The sequence below is a fragment of the Scylla paramamosain genome, unplaced genomic scaffold, assembly GCF_035594125.1.
Source record: "Scylla paramamosain isolate STU-SP2022 unplaced genomic scaffold, ASM3559412v1 Contig35, whole genome shotgun sequence".
NCBI lineage: Eukaryota > Metazoa > Arthropoda > Malacostraca > Decapoda > Portunidae > Scylla > Scylla paramamosain.
Window position 1 is genome coordinate 413,653 of NW_026973700.1, and position 20,012 is coordinate 433,664.

A 20,012-nucleotide genomic window follows, 5' to 3' on the forward strand; every position below is an offset into this window, starting at 1 on the left:
GGGAGTGTGTGGAGAGTGTGGAGTGTAGGAGTGCCAGAGTGGGTGTGGACAATGTGGATGATTTATTGAGAGAGAGAGAGAGAGAGAGAGAGAGAGAGAGAGAGAGAGAGAGAGAGAGAGAGAGAGATTATAGTATCATATCTCTCAAAGTACATTGATGTTGAAGGCAAAATTGATTCAGTTAACATAATTACCAAACGAAACAAGGAACTTTACTTTAAGACCCAGAGAGAGAGAGAGAGAGAGAGAGAGATGGTTTGGGGGAGGTGACAGAAAGGGGCGGTGTTTGGCAATAGGGAGGCTGAGACAGGGCCCCACCAAGCCTGCCCGGTTAGGCTTACTGCTGCTCGGGGCTGTGAGCTGGTGACGGTGTGACGGTATGACGGTGGCGGCTCATCATTAATCACAGTCCACGGTGAATGTAGCCAATCACAGCAGAATCACGACCAATCATAAACTCGTCACGACCAATAAGGGCGGAAATTGCTGCAAAACCGGGTCCCATTGGTGGAGAGGCTGCCAGATCGCTTTCACCACCAGATTCTTTACACATTCCTCTAGACTCCGATATTCATTAATGTTTTATGATGCACCATCCACCTCTTCTTTTGTGCTTTAGGAATCACTGGGTTACTCTCTCAAGCCTCTTAGCGGCTTGGTGTAAAATGTTCACCAACTGCTTGAAAATATCGGGACTCACTTGTATGTTGCACTGTTTGTTGCCACGAGCTTGGGGAGTTTGACCTCTCGAGTGCATCGGCATCCTCAAGTCCCTTTCACACGCTGGGGGATACATTGACTCCTGGAGACAGAAGTCAGTGCCACCACCACCATCACCACTACCCCTACTCCTACCCCTACCCCAACCACTACCACCTACCACCCACCACCACCACCACGCTGTCCTTGCTTCCTGCTTGGTGAACACAGCTGCAGGATGTTCCGTGAAGCATCTGCTGCCCATGGTATATATATATATATATATATATATATATATATATATATATATATATATATATATATATATATATATATATATATATATATATATATATATATATATATATATATATATATATATATATATATATATATATATATAGGAGGAGGAGGCAGTAGACACCTGCCGAAACGATAATTACTCCCAGTGAGGTCTAAAGCACTGTTCAGGGGGTGCTGTGAACTTATCATTAAACCCAGCTGTGACCTCACTGAACGTTTCCCTTTGTGTCTCACAACACAAGGGGGCAGTCACAGCCTGCCCTCTAAAGACAACTCTCTTCCTCCACACAAAACTACAAGCACCTAATAACACACACACCCTTCACTCAAAAATTTTAAAATCATGGCGACTCCTACACCAGCCTCGGAGTCCCCATCTGGGGAGGGGACCATAAATGTCCCCAGGTCGGACTGCCTTTCTGTCGACGACCCTAAGTGTCTTGACATCCCCCTCAACTTTTTCTTCATTAACTTCTGCAACATTCGCGGTCTAAGATCTAATTTTCAATCTGTAGAACACCACCTCTCCTCTTCTAAACCTAATCTTCTTTTCCTCACTGAAACTCAGGTGTCTGAGGCAACTGACAGTAGCCCCTTTTCTGTTCCCTCCTACTTTCTCTATCCTCATTTTCGATCCAAAGCTGGATGCTGCGTTTATGTGCACAATGACTTAACCTGCTCTCGTGCCCACGCTCTTGAATCTTCCGAGTTTTCCACCATCTGGCTACGACTACAGAGTCATTCTCATACTAAATTTATCTGTGCTATGTACCTCTCTCCTAACTCCTCTGACTAAAAGAAATTCTTTGACTACTTAGCTTCCAAAGTGGAGCACATTCTGACCCTCTTCCCTTTTCCAGAGATCTCCATTCTTGGAGACTTCAATGTTCACCACCAGCTTTGGCTTTCCTCTCCCTTCACTGACCATCCTGGTGAACTAGCCTACAACTTTGCTATCCTGCATGACCTAGAGCAATTGGTGCAACACCCTACTCGTATTCCTGACCGTCTTGGAGATACACCCAACATTCTTGACCTTTTCCTGACCTCTAATCCTTCTGCTTATGCTGTCACCCTTTCTTCTCTGTTGGGCTCCTCCGATCACAATCTCATATCTTTATCTTGTCCTATCACTCCAATCCCTCCTCAGGATCCCCCTAAGTGAAGGTGCCTCTGGCGTTTTGCCTCTGCTAGTTGGGGGGACCTAAGGAGGTATTTTGCTGATTTTCCTTGGAATGACTACTGCTTCCGTATCAGAGACCCGTCTTTGTGTGCTGAGCGCATAACAGAGGTGATAGTGTCTGGCATGGAGGCGTACATTCCTCACTCTCTTTCTCGTCCTAAACCTTCTAAACCTTGGTTTAACACAGCTTGTTCTCGTGCTATACATGATAGAGAGGTGGCCCACAAAAGGTACCTAAGCCTTCCATCACCAGAATCTCATGCACTTTATATTTCTGCCCAGAACCATGCCAAGTCTGTTCTCCAACTAGCCAAAAACTCCTTCATTAACAGAAAATGTCAAAACCTTTCAAGATCTAACTCCCCTCGTGATTTCTGGCATCTAGCCAAAAATATCTCCAATAACTTTGCTTCTTCTTCTTTCCCTCCTCTACTTCAACCAGATGGCACCACTGCTATCACATCTATTTCTAAAGCTGAACTCTTTGCTCAAACCTTTGCTAAAAACTCTACCTTGGACGATTCTGGGCTTGTTCCTTCCTCTCCTCCACCCTCTGACTACTTCATGCCACGTATTAAAATTCTTCGCAATGATGTTTTCCATGCCCTCGCTGGCCTAAACCCTCGGAAGGCTTATGGACCTGATGGGGTCCCTCCTATTGTTCTCCGAAACTGTGCCTCCGTGCTTGCACCTTGCCTAGTCAAACTCTTTCAGCTCTGTCTGTCAACATCTACCTTTCCTTCTTGCTGGAAGTTTGCCTACATTCAACCTGTTCCTAAAAAGGGTGACTGCTCTAATCCCTCAAACTACCGTCCTATTGCTTTAATTTCCTGCTTATCTAAAGTTTTTGAATCTATCCTCAACAGGAAGATTCTTAAACATCTATCACTTCACAACCTTCTATCTGATCGCCAGTATGGGTTCCGTCAAGGCCGCTCTACTGGTGATCTTCTGGCTTTCCTTACTGAGTCTTGGTCATCCTCTTTTAGAGACTGGTGAAACTTTTGCTGTTGCCTTGGACATATCAAAAGCCTTTGATAGAGTCTGGCACAAAGCTTTGATTTCCAAACTACCCTCCTACGGTTTCTATCCTCCTCTCTGTAACTTCATCTCAAGTTTCCTTTCTGACCGTTCTATTGCTGCTGTGGTAGACGGTCACTGTTCTTCTCCTAAATCTATTAACAGTGGTGTTCCTCAGGGTTCTGTCCTGTCACCAACTCTCTTCTTATTATTCATTAATGATCTTCTAAACCAAACTTCTTGTCCTATCCACTCCTATGCTGATGATACCACCCTGCACTTTTCCACGTCTTTTCATAGACATCCAACCCTTCAGGAGGTAAACATATCATGCAGGGAAGCCACAGAACGCCTGACTTCTGATCTTTCTAAAATTTCTGATTGGGGCAGAGCAAACTTGGTATTGTTCAATGCCTCAAAAACTCAATTCCTCCATCTATCAACTCGACACAACCTTCCAGACAACTATCCCCTCTTCTTCAATGACACTCAACTGTCCCCCTCTTCTACACTGAACATCCTCGGTCTGTCCTTTACTTATAATCTGAACTGGAAACTTCACATCTCCTCTCTAGCTAAAACAGCTTCTATGAAGTTAGGTGTTCTGAGACGTCTCCCCCTCTGTACAAGGGCCTTATCCGTCCATGTATGGAGTATGCTTCACATGTCTGGGGGGGTTCCACTCATACTGCTGTTCTAGACAGGGTGGAATCAAAAGCTTTTCGTCTCATCAACTCCTCTCCTCTAACTGACTGTCTTCAGCCCCTCTCTCACCGCCGCAATGTTGCATATCTAGCTGTCTTCTACCACTATTTTCATGCCAACTGCTCTTCTGATCTTTGCTAACTGCATGCCTCCCCTCCTTCCGCGGCCTCGCTGCACAAGACTTTCTTCTTTCTCTCACCCCTATTCTGTCCACCTCTCTAACACAAGAGTTAACCAGTATTCTCAATCATTCATCCCTTTCTCTGGTAAACTCTGGAATTCCCTGCCTGCTTCTGTATTTTCACCTTCCTATGACTTGAATTCCTTCAAGAGGGAGGTTTCAAGACGCTTATCCACCAATTTTTGACCACTGCTTTGACCCTTTTATGGGACTGGCATTTCAGTGGGCATTTTTTTTTATTAGATTTTTGTTGCCCTTGGCCAGTATCCTTCCTACATAAAAAAAATATATATATATATATATATATATATATATATATATATATATATATATATATATATATATATATATATATATATATTTTTTTTTTTTTTTTTTTTTTTTTTTTTTTTTTTTTGCTTCGATGAATAGAGTGTTGGCATTTTTGAGACAACTCCCATATATCCTTGAAATCACACCTGTCTTTTTTTAATCTCTTATCACACTTTTCTTACGTAACCTTCCTACGGCAAAGGTTGGTTTGTATCGTGTAGGTGTTCAAGATAACTGCCTTATGCTTCTAAGCCATCATGTGAGACACTTTACAGTCATTACGATAGTTTTGAAAGGCCACAAGTATGATTAGTTGTGCTTCCATGCATTTTTTTTTTTTTTTTTTTCCACTGATAGAGCAGAATCCTTATTAAATTATAAATAGAATAATGAAAAACACACTTGCAAACACAATAACCTCCATTGTAACCAGTTAAAGTTATAGAGATAAGACGCTGAAGCATTTGAGAGATGGAGACCTTTCAGACACACACACACACACACACACACACACACACACACTGAGCAAATCACATACATGACTCCATTTTGTGTACACTTAGCTAATCTGGAAATACAGCCCATTCCAGCCCATTCCAGGCTCATTCCAGTCCCTTATCTTATTACCCTGTTCCAGTTTATTCCATCATTTTTTTTTTTTTTTACCTTTTTTACCTTGTTCTGCTGGGTCTGTCTGGCCTGTGTTTGGTTCTGCTGGGTCTGTCTGGCCTGTGTTTGGTTCTGCTGGGTCTGTCTGGCCTGTGTTTGGTTCTGCTGGGTCTGTCTGGCCTGTGTTTGGTTCTGCTGGGTCTGTTTGGCCTGTGTTTGGTTCTGCTGGGTCTGTCTGGCCTGTGTTTGGTTCTGCTGGGTCTGTCTGGCCTGTGTTTGGTTCTGCTGGGTCTGTCTGGCCTGTGTTTGGTTCTGCTGGGTCTGTCTGGCCTGTGTTTGGTTCTGCTGGGTCTGTCTGGCCTGTGTTTGGTTCTGCTGGGTCTGTCTGGCCTGTGTTTGGTTCTGCTGGGTCTGTTTGGCCTGTGTTTGGTTCTGCTGGGTCTGTCTGCCTGTGTTTGGTTCTGCTGGGTCTGTTGGCCTGTGTTTGGTTCTGCTGGGTCTGTCTGGCCTGTGTTTGGTTCTGCTGGGTCTGTCTGGCCTGTGTTTGGTTCTGCTGGGTCTGTCTGGCCTGTGTTTGGTTCTGCTGGGTCTGTTTGGCCTGTGTTTGGTTCTGCTGGGTTCTGCTGGGTCTGTTTGGCCTGTGTTTGGTTCTGCTGGGTCTGTCTGGCCTGTGTTTGGTTCTGCTGGGTCTGTTTGGCCTGTGTTTGGTTCTGCTGGGTCTCTGTTTAGCCTGTGTTTGGCCAAACAGGCTACCATTACTGGTACAAAGGTTACACTGGAATGAAATTAGTTGAAAAATATACTGCATAATTATTGGCAATGAAAAGATTGTGTGTTGAAAAGATAGTGATGAGGGATTCCGGGATGTGTTTCACTGTACAGAGTGGTGGCTGCCTCTAAGTGTTCGGGAGCACCTTACATGGCACCAAGAGGTAGTTAGTATATCCTCACCTTACAGAAAAAAAAAAAAAAGTTCTTGACCAGACATGGGCATCATTATAAATTATTATGATTTTATTTTGATTATGGTCTGGAATACTTTTTTGATTGATTATATTATGATTAGTTTTAGCTATTTTTATTGTGGTTATTTTTTTCTTTTTGTGCATGATTAGGATTAGATTATCACATTTCTCTGTGATTATTTATAAAAAGATAATAATTAACAGTGATTAAGTACAATGCCTAAATAGGCAGCAAACTACATCTCTTAGGAGCACTGTTCCATTTTTGAGCATAGCAATATAACCGCTTAAATCACTTTCTAACTAATGGTATTAAAAACATACATTGTGTGTAAGAGGTTTTATTTGATTTTGCTATACAGTACATAATACATTACTTCTATGAATTTATTTCAGATCATGATCACAGACTATCACAGCAATAAGGAAAACAAAGTATTTCTCTTTGAAAAATATAGAACTTGTTATACACATGATTTCTTATAGGCTAGGTTATTTCTCATGTAATGTCTTCTTTACTATATGTTGATTGCACTTGATAAACATCAACTCCTCAAAGCGAACATCGGTCATTCTGCATCGTTCAGGACAAAAGACTTTCCCAGCAATGGAGAAAAGTGTCTGATCTGGAGCCGATGAAGCTGGGATGCACAGATATTGGAGCCAGTATAGTTAGTTGAGGCAGTGTTGACTGATTCTGTTCTCAGAAGAGAAGGGGGTCACTGTCATCCTCTGTTCTTGGTTGACTCAGGTTGGATTCTACTTGTGATACAGTTGATGTTAATATACAGTGGGAAGAGCTCGTTGATGCTGATGGTGTCATGAATCTGAACACCTTGCACTTCTTTGTAGGGGCCTCCTTATTTTCTTGAAGGGAACCGTTTTCTTCAGTGGTAGTAGGCATAATTTCATCTACTGTAGACTTCAGTAGGGATTTCATGAACATGACTTATGGTAAGCTCCAGTCCATCTTAAAGCATGGATCTAGGAAAGAAGCCAGCCCAAACATCTCCGTGTCTTCATAGATCTTCAATCTTTTCTCGATTGAGCTTTTGAGAGTAGTAATAATCTTTGACTTGTATGTCTGTGACACTTGATCAAGCTCATCGTTCAATCCACAAATGCATGGAATTACTGTGCTTGACATTACAACATTCTCTCCCTGACACACTAGAGTTGCTACTTTAAATGGTATCAAGATGCCTGTTATTTCTTTGATGAGATTAAGTTCATATTTGGTTAGCTTTACTGAACAAGCTGGGCTGGATCAGTATTCAGAAGGGAGCGAATCATCTTGTTACTGCTATTCCATTGGATTGCGTTTTTGGCCTGAGGTCTGCTTTCACCTTTGAGAATGTCAGATGCCAGTGCAGAATAATGAATATGTGATACTAAACATTAAGCAAAGAAACCACAGTGTCAGTAGCAGTCAGTGGCAGGTTCTCCTCAACAATGCCTAAAAAAATTGTTGAATTCTCCAGGGAAGCAAGGAAACCAATTTCATTACCTCAACTCTGCCTCATAAAGTTATTGATAGAAACTCCAGTGAAGCAAGGAAACCATATTGTCAGTACCAGTCAGGCTCTTAAGGCTGAAGAACACACACACACACACACAAACACACACAATTGATCGTTGTCGATGTGTTCAGTGTGTGGCACATGGATGCGCTGGAACCAGGGCAGTGATGGCGATGAGGCTGGCAAACATGAACAGCCAGGCCAGGTACACCACACCCATCATCTGTGGGGACAACACTGCTCACACAGTGCCGTGGTCAGGACAGAGAATTCCCAGCACCAATGGGGATGAGGGTGGACATCACAATATTCTGCTTGTCGCTGGCTTAGCATAAGGGAGGAGTGATGATAAGGAGGCTGTCTTTGATTCATGCCTCTGTAGTTCATGGGTCACTCAGTATAAAGTTACATTAGCTGTGAATTTAGTTTATTTATTTATTTATTTTTTATTTACTTTTTCTGTAAGAGGGCATTGTGGTCTAGGGCAACAAAGTGGTAATAAAAAAAGGCTCACTTACTCGTGCATCACTCGGTGTAAAGTTGCATTAGTAGTAGAGGATATTTCAAATGATCTGTTTAGTCTAAGGCAAGAGTGACAGTGAGGAGGAAGTGATGAATTAATGCCTCTATAGTACACAGGTCACTCAGTTGAATTAATAACAGTAGTGGTCTTAACATTATAGCAAATTTTCATTATAATTTCTTTAGCATAAGGCAAGAGTGATATTGAGAGGAAAGTGTAGTTTTTAGTAGAGGCAACATGAGGTTAAACTAGCAATAGAAGTTTTTAACCATTCATTTATAAGGCAAGGGAAGTAGTGAGAATGAAATGCAGTTTTTGTCTAATGCATTATGAGGTTACATTAATAGTAGACATTAAATAGAAATAATAATCTTGGGAGTAAAGGAAGTTCTCAGTCATTCATTTATCATTAGGCAAAGGCAGGTAGCACTAAGAAGACAATCCTGAATACCTAGTTCAGTTAACATGAGGTGACAGTTCCCCTGACAGGCACCACGGGTGAAAACATGGAGGTGGACAACAGTGTGGAGATCCCTCTCAACAAGGCTACCATCCTGCGGGGACATCAGAGTGAGGTGTTCATCTGTGCCTGGAACCCAACCACTGACCTTGCCTCAGGGTGGGTGCTCTCTCTCACACACACACACACACACACACACACACACACACACACACACACACACACACACACACACACACACACACACACACACACACACACACACACACACACACACCACACATATAACAGGTGTGACTCTCTGGAAAACATGAACACATTGAGAAAGCACAAATTAGCAGATACGAATAGATATAGACTTGTTCATTCATTCATACACATACGTATTGCTCATGATCGTATCTTCACTCCCTTCTCTCACCCCACATCACCAATCCTTCCTCTCCACCTTGCATCCACTTTGCTCACCCCACATTATCACTCCTTCTCCATCTCATCTCACTCCACACATTCACTCCTCGACAGGTCAGGAGACAGCATGGCCCGCATCTGAAACATGAATGACAGCACCACCTCCCTGAACCAGCTTGTTCTGCAGCACTGCATTCAGAAAGGAGGCACTGAGAGGTTCCCAGTAACAAAGATGTCACTTCCTTAGACTGGAATGTAAGAGTCTGTCCTTCTGTACTAAATTGCTAGATAATTTTGAGGTCATTTGGGGTTGGAGGTTGTTGGAAGGAGACTAGTGTGGGAAGAGTGAGTGAGATCTGAAGACAGTGTGTGGTTAGGTTAGTGGGGAGAGTGAGGAAGACATGGAGATGAAGTGTGGAGGAAGAATAGAGAAGGACGAGGATCAGAGAAGTGATTGTTTACCACTGCAAGAAGTAGGAGTGACTCGCAAGATGTCTAAACCTGTAAGGGAAAATAATGTATCTTTATCAATCAACCAGGCTGGCAATCATACTCAGTGTAGCCCAGACAGATCATCACACACACACACACACACACACACACACACACACACACACACACACACACACACACACACACACACACACACACACACCATGCAAACTTTTAGACAAGGCATACCACAGAAAATGGAAAATAAGGAAACAAGATGATGATGATGTCAGGTTTTGCAAGATTTTCAGCAAATTAGAGAAGGATTGAGAAAACACTGAAGACTGGAAGTGAATGTAATCAGCCTAAAGCCCATTAACCTTGACACCACCTTTCCCCTTCCCTTGCAGTGTGACGGCACCTTGCTCATCACAGGATCTTACGACGGTTACACCAGAGTTTGGATGACAGACGGCCGACTAGCCTCCAACTTCGGCCAGCACAAGGGTCCCGTATTTGCCCTTAAGTGGAACAAAAAGGGCAACTACTTCCTAAGTGCTGGAGTGGACAAGGTGAGGAGCGTCATGTGCTCTTGTATCTTGAGGAGTGCGAGAGGATGTGTGTGAGATTGTGTTGTGTTTTGTTCATGGGTGATGGGGGTACGTGCCAGGGGGGAGGGGGAGGGTGCAGGTGTCGTTGGGGTGTGTGGTAGTTGCTCTCTCTCTCCCCTCTCTCCTCTCTCCTGTTCCTCACTCCCCTCTTTCAGAATCCCAGTGAGTCATTACATCTTCCATTTTTCTCCTCTTTCATCCCCTTCAGGGCTTGTAGGGAGTCTAGCCTTGAGCTTCTAGTGCCCTGGTAGTCCCTGAAGGAGCGTGAGGATATGATTTCTAGTACATAAAATTATTTTTATGGTAGAATACCATTCCATCTCTCTCTCTCTCTCTCTCTCTCTCTCTCTCTCTCTCTCTCTCTCTCTCTCTCTCTCTCTCTCTCTCTCTCTCTCTCTCTCTCTCTCTCTCTCTCTCTCTCTCTCTTCATTATTCTTTTTTCATTCATTGTTACTTATCTTTGTTTTATATGACATGATCTTGGTGCACACAGCAGTATAGACTCTGAGAAGGTGAGTTAATGGACCAGTTAGAAAACACCGGCATATATGAGTATTGTGCACCTGATACATGGCAGGCAAAGCAAAGGAATGAAAGTTAAGTTGATGTAGACAGAGACAGATTAAAGTATACCATACAGTGCTGGTTGTAACTTAGAGTATTTAAATATGTGTCTGTGAAATATTCAGCTCATATCCCTAATTGCCACCTGCACAGGGCAATGTGAGTGCAGGCATGGGTGTTCCTGGATGCATGCCAGGTACCATGTTTGCTCCCATCCCTGTGGAAGTCATTTCATATTCACCTGAGCTTGTTGGAAGTAAGTCTTCACAACTTTTGTCCCACGTCACCTTATTGACTAAAAAAAATCTCACAAACTTTCATATGACGAACTCTTTCAAATGGGGTTTCAAGACATTTATCCTCCATTATTTGGCTTTTCTATCTGGAATTCTCTGTTGGATCTGGCATTAAGGGTTATTTTTTTATACAATATATATATATATATATATATATATATATATATATATATATATATATATATATATATATATATATATATATATATATATATATATATATATATATATATATATATATATATATATATATACACACACATATAGACACACACACACACACACACACACACACACACACACACACACACACACACACACACACACACACACATACAGATGTTCCCTCATCATATGAACAAGTTTGGTTCCAGATGGTTGTTCATAATTGTTTTGTTCATAAGGAGTTATTTTGTAAATTAATTTTGGTGCATACATTGAGGTTGTGCTAAAACATCACTGTATTGTACTCACTGATAAAGATATTATGTATGTAGTAATAAAACAAATTGATAAATTGTACAAATACTAGTGTACCATGAGTGCAGGCTCTGTTTGCCATTTTTTTCTCCACAATTGTTTCTTTATTAAAACCATCTTACTTTCTATTGAGATGACTTGACACTTAGCATTTTCACATCATCACTAGCCTTATGATTGTCACCAGCCATGATCAATAATCAGAAAGTTGGAAAATATGCAAACAAATCTTGGAGCACAGTCAAACTGGTGTTAGCAGGTCAGAAGTTGAATGAGAACAACATGGTGTCTCTCTCCTTTGCTATGCATGGATAGTGCTCAAACATGGCACTAGGTGAATTTGAATCTGTGCTGGAGTGACAAACATAATTTGGACTTGTGTGGGGACTCTTGTCCCAGGGATTCTTGTTCCTATCTCCAGATGTTTTTGTAAGTTGAGGAGCATCTGTATTCATGGGTTAGAAGACACAGACCTGAGGTGTAAAGAAGTAGCTGTGGGGATGGGAGATGAAATAAAGGATGATTTTGTTGTGTGAACCCAGTTAACGTGAAGCGCAGTCCATAGAAAGTACCCTGCATCTGTTGTGGCTTAAGGATTGGAGTGAGTGTAGAGCAGGGAATGGTCTCATTATGAAGGGGCAGGGGTGGTAAACCTGTGTATACTGTTGGGCCTTCCTGTGGAAGTATGTGGCAAACTGTGTTAATTATGCCTAGGGTCTGGAGTGTAGCAGGGTGGTCCATGAGACAATCTCTTTCTGGCAGGGGCCAGTAGGACTAAAACCATGAACGATGTGTGTATGTATGAGTGCGTAGTGCTTTGTTTAGGCTGCCTATGTAGGATTGCTAGCCTGGTGGACAGAAAGACTTACACATTAACTAATATTGTATTTGGAATCCTTTCCATGCCTCACTTTTGTCCAGAAGACAGTCATAAGAACTCTGACTACTACCACTCACTGGTCCTCCTTTGCCCACAGCCAGTGCAACTCAGAAGAGCAAGTACAGCAGACAGCACATTGTGGAACCCTCAACAGACCTGCATCAAATCTCAGAGGCAACACAAAATGTGGAAGCCACCTTGGATGCCCTAATCTGTAAGTGTGGCAGTGCTAATGAGACTCATGCATAGACAAATGTACCATTTCATGTGTTGTTTAATTTTTTATTTGTTTATTCATTTATTTTATTTATTTATTTATTTATTTATTTTATTCACTTATTTATTTATTTATTTATTCATTTATATTCATTTATATATGTATTTATTTTTTATTTATTTATTTTTTTGATCATCCCAAGTATTCTTTTAGGAAATTTACACACACACACGCAGGCACACATGCACGCACGCACGCATGCACACACGCACGCACGCATGCACACATGCACGCACGCACGCACAGACAGACAGACAGACACACACACACACACACACACACACACACACACACACACACACACACACACACACACACACACACACACACACACACACACACACACACACACACACACACACACACACACACACACACACACACACACACACACACACACACACACACTGCCATGTAATCAGTCATTCTTTTATAGTCTTGTATTTTCTTTTCCAGTAGAATGGTAAATAATTTTTTTTCTTTTTTAAAGTGTTTGCAAAGAGCAGCTCACAATATTTTATATTTTTTTCCCCACGTTGCCATTCACTTGCATTCACATCTCACGTCCCAGTCACCTTTTTTCCTTTTTCAAAACTTCTTAAGCATTAACTTAGGCCATTCCTTCTCCTAAATCTATTAACAGGGTTCTGTCCTGTCACCCACTCTCTTTTTATTATCCATCAATGACTTTCTAAACCAGGCTTCTTGTCCTGTCCACTCCTATGCTGATGATACCACCCTGCACTTTTCCACATCTTTTCATAGACGTCCAACACTTCAGGAAGTAAACATTTCATTCAGGGAAGCCACAGAATGCCTGACTTCTGAGCTTTCTAAAATTTCTAATTGGGGCAGAGCAAATTTGATATTATTCAATGCCTCAAAAACTCAATTCCTCCATCCATCAACTCAACACAACCTTCCAGACAACTATCCCTTCTTCAGTGACACTCAACTGTCCCCCTCTTTTACACTGAACATCCTCAGTCTGTCCTTTACGTATAATCTGAACTGGAAACTTCACATCTCATCTCTAGCTAAAACAGCTTCTATGAAGTTACGTGTTCTGAAATGTCTCCGCCAGTTTTTCTCACCCCCCCAGCTGCTACCTCTGTACAAGGGCCTTATCCGTCCATGTATGGAGTATACTTCACATGTCTGGAGGGGGGGGGGGGGTCCCACTCATACTGCTCTTTTAGACAGGGTGGAATCAAAAGCTTTTTGTCTCATCAACTTCTCTCCTCTAACTGACTGTCTTCAGCCTCTCTCTCATCAGTGCAATGTTGCATCTCTAGCTGTCTTCTACCACTATTTTCATACTAACTGCTCTTCTGATCTTGCTAACTGCATGCCTTCCCTCCTCCTGTGGCCTCGCTGCACAAGACTTTCTTCTTTCTCTCAATCCTGTTCTGTCCACCTTTCTAATGCGAATGTTAACCAGTATTCTCAATCATTCATCCCTTTCTCTGGTAAACTGGAACTCCTTGCCTGCTTCTGTATTTCCATTTTCCTATGACTTGAACTCCTTCAATAGAGGGGTTTCAAGACACTTATCCTTCAATTTTTGACTACTGCTTCGGACACTTTTTTTTTTTTTTTTTTTTTTTTTTTTTTTTTTTTTTTTTTTTTTGCCCCTGGCCAGTGTCCCTCGTACAGAAAAAAAAAGTGTAGGTGTCTTGTTTCTTGTTATTTTCTGCAGTTCCTTCAGGTCAGCAAACCCCAAGAACTTATTGTCTGCTTATTTGTCTTGCATGTATCTGTATGTGTGGTTAATATGCTTTATAGAGGGACTGCCTGCCTTGTGTAGTCTTGCAGCTTCCATTATACTCTTATGTACATGGCAGGATATATGAGACTTTCAATTCTTAAGTTATGTTATGCACTTTGCCTTGGCCTCCTTGTGTGAGATTGTCACTCGGTTCATATGCTTTTGAGTTTTAGGTATGTTGGGTAATGTTCTGAAACACTACTAAACCTCACTTCCACTGCTTTTAAAAGGCTCTGGATGAAGTTACATGTGTGTTGAGGTACTTATGCAGGTCTAATGCCAAATTAACAAGATTTCAAATTTATCAACAGGAGAAATCTTTCTTGAGAACCCAGCTAATCATCTATGTGGACTCTGAAAATGGTCATAGTGAGAGAGCAGAGTGCTTCAGAATATGGGCCATGGTTTTACACATGCATCATTATCCACTGCATACTCCAGCAGCAGCAGCAGCAGCAGCAGCAGACAGCTAAATGCTGCACCACCCATCAAGAGGATGAAGATTGCAGCCACATCAGAGAGGCTGGCTGTGAATTTAGTCTTCCTGCCACACATTGAAGTTCCTGCTGATAGCCAATTGGACCTCAGCTTGTTCATCAGGCTTGACTCCTGCATCTTCTGAAGGCTGTAGGAAGAATAAGTAAGGTGAGTGTATGAGGGTTTGTAGGGAGAGAAGGTCTGGTACAGAAGATTGAAAAGGAATTGTGTCACTGAAGTATATCATTATGCTTTTATGTTGTGTAATAATATAGCAGTAAAATGCAGGCTGTATGGAAATAAAGGCACATCAGGATTTTATAAGGAGATTAAATTTTATAGGGAAGATTAAAAAGGAATATTGTGTCATTGTATCTGTCTCTTGCACCTTCCTTTCTGACTCCCATCCTTTGCAGTTCCATCCCTCCATCCACTTTCTGTCTTCTCAATCTTAATTCACACACATACACACACGTGCACACACACCTGCGGTCAAATAACTTCCTAAAGGTGAATTTTTTTTGCAGCCCAATAGCAATGCCTCCTGTGATGTACTGGACTGGCAGTTCCTTGATTCTGGAGGAGTCTGCAATAGGAAGACCACAAATGTAGTAGTTCGTTGTGACATCCATACCTATGAACATGTATTTACCTGCCAAGTGAGTTTTTTATTTGTTTGACTTATTTATTTTCTCTTTTTTTTTTTTAATGTAACAGGAGGACTGGCCAAGGACAACAAAAAGAGCAAAAGAAAAGAAAACAAGACCCACTGAGCTGCCAGTCCCAAAAGAAAGTTAAAAAGATCATCCAAAATTGGAAGATGTGTCCTGAAACCTCCCTCTTGAAAGAATTTGCATCATAGGAAGGAGGAGGTACAGAAGCATGTAGGGAGTGTGGGCTTAGCTAACAGTGAGATACTGGTGGTGGTTATGCTAAATTGAGGAATGTTTGTGGTTTTATCTAAATGAAGAATGAATCTGGCTAATTTATTTTACCTGGTGGAAGAATTAGTTGTTTTCATTTATCAGAGGCAAGATATGAAGTAAATGTTTATATGACAATTTCAAGTTTGCATCTTTCTCACTATGAGGAGAACTAATTGATGCTTTTTAATGACCTGTAAAGGAATTTTGTTCAACATTGCTTCATCTTAAGGGATTTAAGGATTAACATCTTGTCTTGTCTTGATCTTGTCCTATCACTCCAATCCCTCCTCAGGATCCCCCTAAGCGAAGGTGCCTCTGGCGTTTTGCCTCTGCTAGTTGGGGGGACCTGAGGCGGTATTTTGCTGATTTTCCTTGGAATGACTACTGCTTCCGTGTCAGAGACCCGTCTTTGTGTGCTGAGCGCATAACAGAGGTGATAGTGTCTGGCATGGAGGCGTACATTCCTCACTCTTTTTCTCGTCCTAAACCTTCTAAACCTTGGTTTAACACAGCTTGTTCTCGTGCTATACATGATAGAGAGGTGGCCCACAAAAGGTACTTAAGCCTTCCTTCACCAGAATCTCATGCACTTTATATTTCTGCCCGGAACCATGCCAAGTCTGTTCTCCAACTAGCCAAAAACTCCTTCATTAACAGAAAATGTCAAAACCTTTCAAGATCTAACTCCCCTCGTGATTTCTGGCATCTAGCCAAAAATATCTCTAATAACTTTGCTTCTTCTTCTTTCCCTCCTCTACTTCAACCAGATGGCATCACTGCTATCACATCTATTTCTAAAGCTGAACTCTTTGCTCAAACCTTTGCTAAAAACTCTACCTTGGACGATTCTGGGCTTGTTCCTCCCTCTCCTCCACCCTCTGACTACTTCATGCCTCGTATTAAAATTCTTCGTAATGATGTTTTCCATGCCCTCGCTGGCCTAAACCCTCGGAAGGCTTATGGACCTGATGGGGTCCCTCCTATTGTTCTCCGAAACTGTGCCTCCGTGCTTGCACCTTGCCTAGTCAAACTCTTTCAGCTCTGTCTGTCAACATCTACCTTTCCTTCTTGCTGGAAGTTTGCCTACATTCAACCTGTTCCTAAAAAGGGTGACCGCTCTAATCCCTCAAACTACCGTCCTATTGCTTTAATTTCCTGCTTATCTAAAGTTTTTGAATCTATCCTCAACAGGAAGATTCTTAAACATCTATCACTTCACAACCTTCTATCTGATCGCCAGTATGGGTTCCGTCAAGGCCGCTCTACTGGTGATCTTCTGGCTTTCCTTACTGAGTCTTGGTCATCCTCTTTTAGAGACTTTGGTGAAACTTTTGCTGTTGCCTTGGACATATCAAAAGCCTTTGATAGAGTCTGGCACAAAGCTTTGATTTCCAAACTACCCTCCTACGGTTTCTATCCTTCTCTCTGTAACTTCATCTCAAGTTTCCTTTCTGACCGTTCTATTGCTGCTGTGGTAGACGGTCACTGTTCTTCTCCTAAATCTATTAACAGTGGTGTTCCTCAGGGTTCTGTCCTGTCACCCACTCTCTTCTTATTATTCATTAATGATCTTCTAAACCAAACTTCTTGTCCTATCCACTCCTATGCTGATGATACCACCCTGCACTTTTCCACGTCTTTTCATAGACGTCCAACCCTTCAGGAGGTAAACATATCACGCAGGGAAGCCACAGAACGCCTGACTTCTGATCTTTCTAAAATTTCTGATTGGGGCAGAGCAAACTTGGTATTGTTCAATGCCTCAAAAACTCAATTCCTCCATCTATCAACTCGACACAATCTTCCAGACAACTATCCCCTCCTCTTCAATGACACTCAACTGTCCCCCTCTTCTACACTGAACATCCTCGGTCTGTCCTTTACTTATAATCTGAACTGGAAACTTCACATCTGATCTCTAGCTAAAACAGCTTCTATGAAGTTAGGTGTTCTGAGACGTCTCCGCCAGTTTTTTTTCACCCCCCCCAGCTGCTAACTCTGTACAAGGGCCTTATCTGTCCATGTATGGAGTATGCTTCACATGTCTGGGGGGGTTCCACTCATACTGCTGTTCTAGACAGGGTGGAATCAAAAGCTTTTCGTCTTATCAACTCCTCTCCTCTAACTGACTGTCTTCAGCCTCTCTCTCACCGCCGCAATGTTGCATCTCTAGCTGTCTTCTACCGCTATTTTCATGCTAACTGCTCTTCTGATCTTGCTAACTGCATGCCTCCCCTCCTTCCGCGGCCTTGCTGCACAAGACTTTCTTCTTTCTCTCACTCCTATTCTGTCCACCTCTCTAACGCAAGAGTTAACCAGTATTCTCAATCATTCATCCCTTTCTCTGGTAAACTCTGGAACTCCTTGCCTGCTTCTGTATTTCCACCTTCCTATGACTTGAATTCCTTCAAGAGGGAGGTTTCAAGACACTTATCCACCAATTTTTGACCACTGCTTTGACCCTTTTAAGGGACTGGCATTTCAGTGGGCATTTTTTTTTTTTTATTAGATTTTTGTTGCCCTTGGCCAGTATCCTTCCTACATAAAAAAAAAAAAAAAAAAAACAGACCAAAAAATTCCCAAAGCATTCCAAACAAGAGAAATAATGAAAAACACTGAAAAACACACTCAAATCATCAACAGATGTATCCAAAGCATCAAAAAGACACAAAGAGAGATGTATATTTCATGAGAAACAATTAGAATATAAAAAAATACTAAAATCTTGAAAAATACACCAAAACATCAAAAAGACAAAAAAAGGGAGATGAAGAGACCATGACATAGTGAAGATTTTCCTGACACCAACGTGGGAGTTGCTTCTCCAGTCCCTCACTGTGGGAGCTGTGAAGGACTTACCATTCAAGACCTTCTCCAGTCCCTCACTGTGGGAGCTGTGAAGGACTTACCATTCAAGACCTTCTCCAGTCCCTCACTGTGGGAGCTGTGAAGGACTTACCATTCAAGACCTTCTCCAGTCCCTCACTGTGGGAGCTGTGAAGGACTTACCATTCAAGACCTTCTCCAGTCCCTCAGTGTAGGAGTTCACTAAGTTATCTGGGGACCTCAGCACCACTTTCTGCCATGCCTCTCTCAGCACACGGCACTCACCTGTCTGGGAGCCCACACAGGTTTGCTGCTCCCAGGGAAGAAGAGAAGGCACGTTATAATCTAGCCAGACTGATGTGGTGATATGAGATTGTTCACATCCTAGGTGGTTATTGGAGGCAATCTTGATAAAGGACTAATTAAAAGGGCCTGGAGAAAGCCAGTTGAAGGAAGATCAAGGTAAAGAGTGAGTGAGATGGAAGGATGGAATTGTGCTAGAGCTGCTAAGGATGGGAGTCACAGAAGAAGATGCAAGGGACAGACACAACCAAAGAAGACTTGTGCATGGTGCCAGCCCCTCACTCCAGAGAAGCAGCAAAAACAGAAAAAGAGGACGGTAGTCACATCAGTATTTTACACAGTTTAGCCTAACAGTCAGTTAGTTTTTGGTAGACTCTGGGACACTCTGCCTACTTCTATATTTCCTCCTTCTTATGACTAGAACTCTTTCAAGAGGAAAGTTTCAAGGCACTTACCCTCCAATTTTGGATGATCCTTTTGGTCTTAAGGGAATGGCACCTAAGTGGGTCTTTTTTTTTTTCCCTCCCAAAGCCAATGCCCCTCAAGTAAGAAAAAAAAAGAAAAAAAAATTAACTCACAAATCCAGGGGTGGATTTAAGGTGGTGTCATACTAGCACTTTTTCCGTCAATTTTTCATCGTTCCACATGAACTTATCGCATGAATTTGTCAGACGATCAGGATTGTTTCCTCCTGCAAATTTCCGCCTTTGTTTATATTTCCAAGACCAAGACCAAGACTTTCTGTGTGGCTTCAACCTGTCTCACAGAACGTTATTACCACCTCTACGCTTCGTCATGGAAGGAAAACCACATCCAAGTTGGACACGCCGTTCAGAGGAGATCCTTGTGGAAAGCATAAGGAGCCATAAGTGCCTCTGGGACCACAAGGATGAATCTTGTATGAAGAAAGGCCTGAAAAGAGCGGCTCACAACACTGTCACCTGTGCCCTCCAATACTGTGTCTCACAGTAAACAGTATTAGTTTCAGAGTAGCGTATCTTTGCTGCAGTGTGGACTCCATGTTTGTTTGCACTCCTTGGGCTGTGCCAACGGAAAGTTTCAGATGAAACACCATTTGTGTGCGACAGGCCGCAGCCAAGATATCCACGATTTTCAGAAAAACGATGGAAAAAGTTGACGGAAAAAGTGTTGGTGTGACACACCACCTTGAGGTCAGTGGAGGCCCATGGCCAGCCTGAGATATTTATATTAATGTTTTTATGTATCTATATTCCATTCAATTTTTTAATATATATAATATAATCTAGAGAAAAGTTCATA

The 20,012-nt window shown here is 42.1% G+C and overlaps 2 protein-coding genes across 16 annotated transcripts in view; one reads left to right on the forward strand and one right to left on the reverse strand.

Moving 5' to 3' along the window:
• Positions 1-14,784, forward strand: part of LOC135097868 (uncharacterized) — a 40,791-nt gene extending 26,007 nt beyond the window's left edge. For 5 of the 11 annotated variants that reach the window (XM_063999959.1, XM_063999955.1, XM_063999957.1 and 2 more), the window contains exons 6-10: positions 8,510-8,639; positions 9,006-9,146; positions 9,734-9,895; positions 12,252-12,368; positions 14,511-14,652. In XM_063999959.1, the coding sequence (XP_063856029.1) occupies positions 8,510-8,639; positions 9,006-9,040 (165 nt within the window). In that variant the 3' untranslated portion in view covers positions 9,041-9,146; positions 9,734-9,895; positions 12,252-12,368; positions 14,511-14,652. Of the gene's footprint in view, positions 1-8,497; positions 8,725-9,005; positions 9,147-9,733; positions 9,896-12,251; positions 12,369-14,510 lie in introns of those variants that run through there. The other 6 variants (XM_063999963.1, XM_063999962.1, XM_063999960.1 and 3 more) reach the window with 6 other exon arrangements.
• Positions 12,376-19,903, reverse strand: LOC135097869 (uncharacterized). 5 transcript variants are annotated; one of them, XR_010266243.1, is made up of 4 exons: positions 19,187-19,903; positions 18,714-18,738; positions 15,163-15,262; positions 14,686-14,824 (listed from the first exon to the last, which is right to left on the reverse strand). XR_010266243.1 is itself a non-coding variant. In XM_063999967.1 (2 exons), exons 1-2 carry the CDS (start codon positions 15,318-15,320, stop codon positions 14,587-14,589), a joined length of 396 nt encoding a protein of 131 aa, XP_063856037.1. In that variant the 5' UTR covers positions 15,321-15,350; the 3' UTR covers positions 12,376-14,586. The 5 variants fall into 5 exon arrangements, 1 of the variants encoding a protein (XP_063856037.1); XR_010266241.1 differs by having other exon boundaries at positions 18,612-18,738; XR_010266242.1 differs by having other exon boundaries at positions 18,714-19,903.
• Between the last annotated feature and the right edge of the window lie 109 nt (positions 19,904-20,012).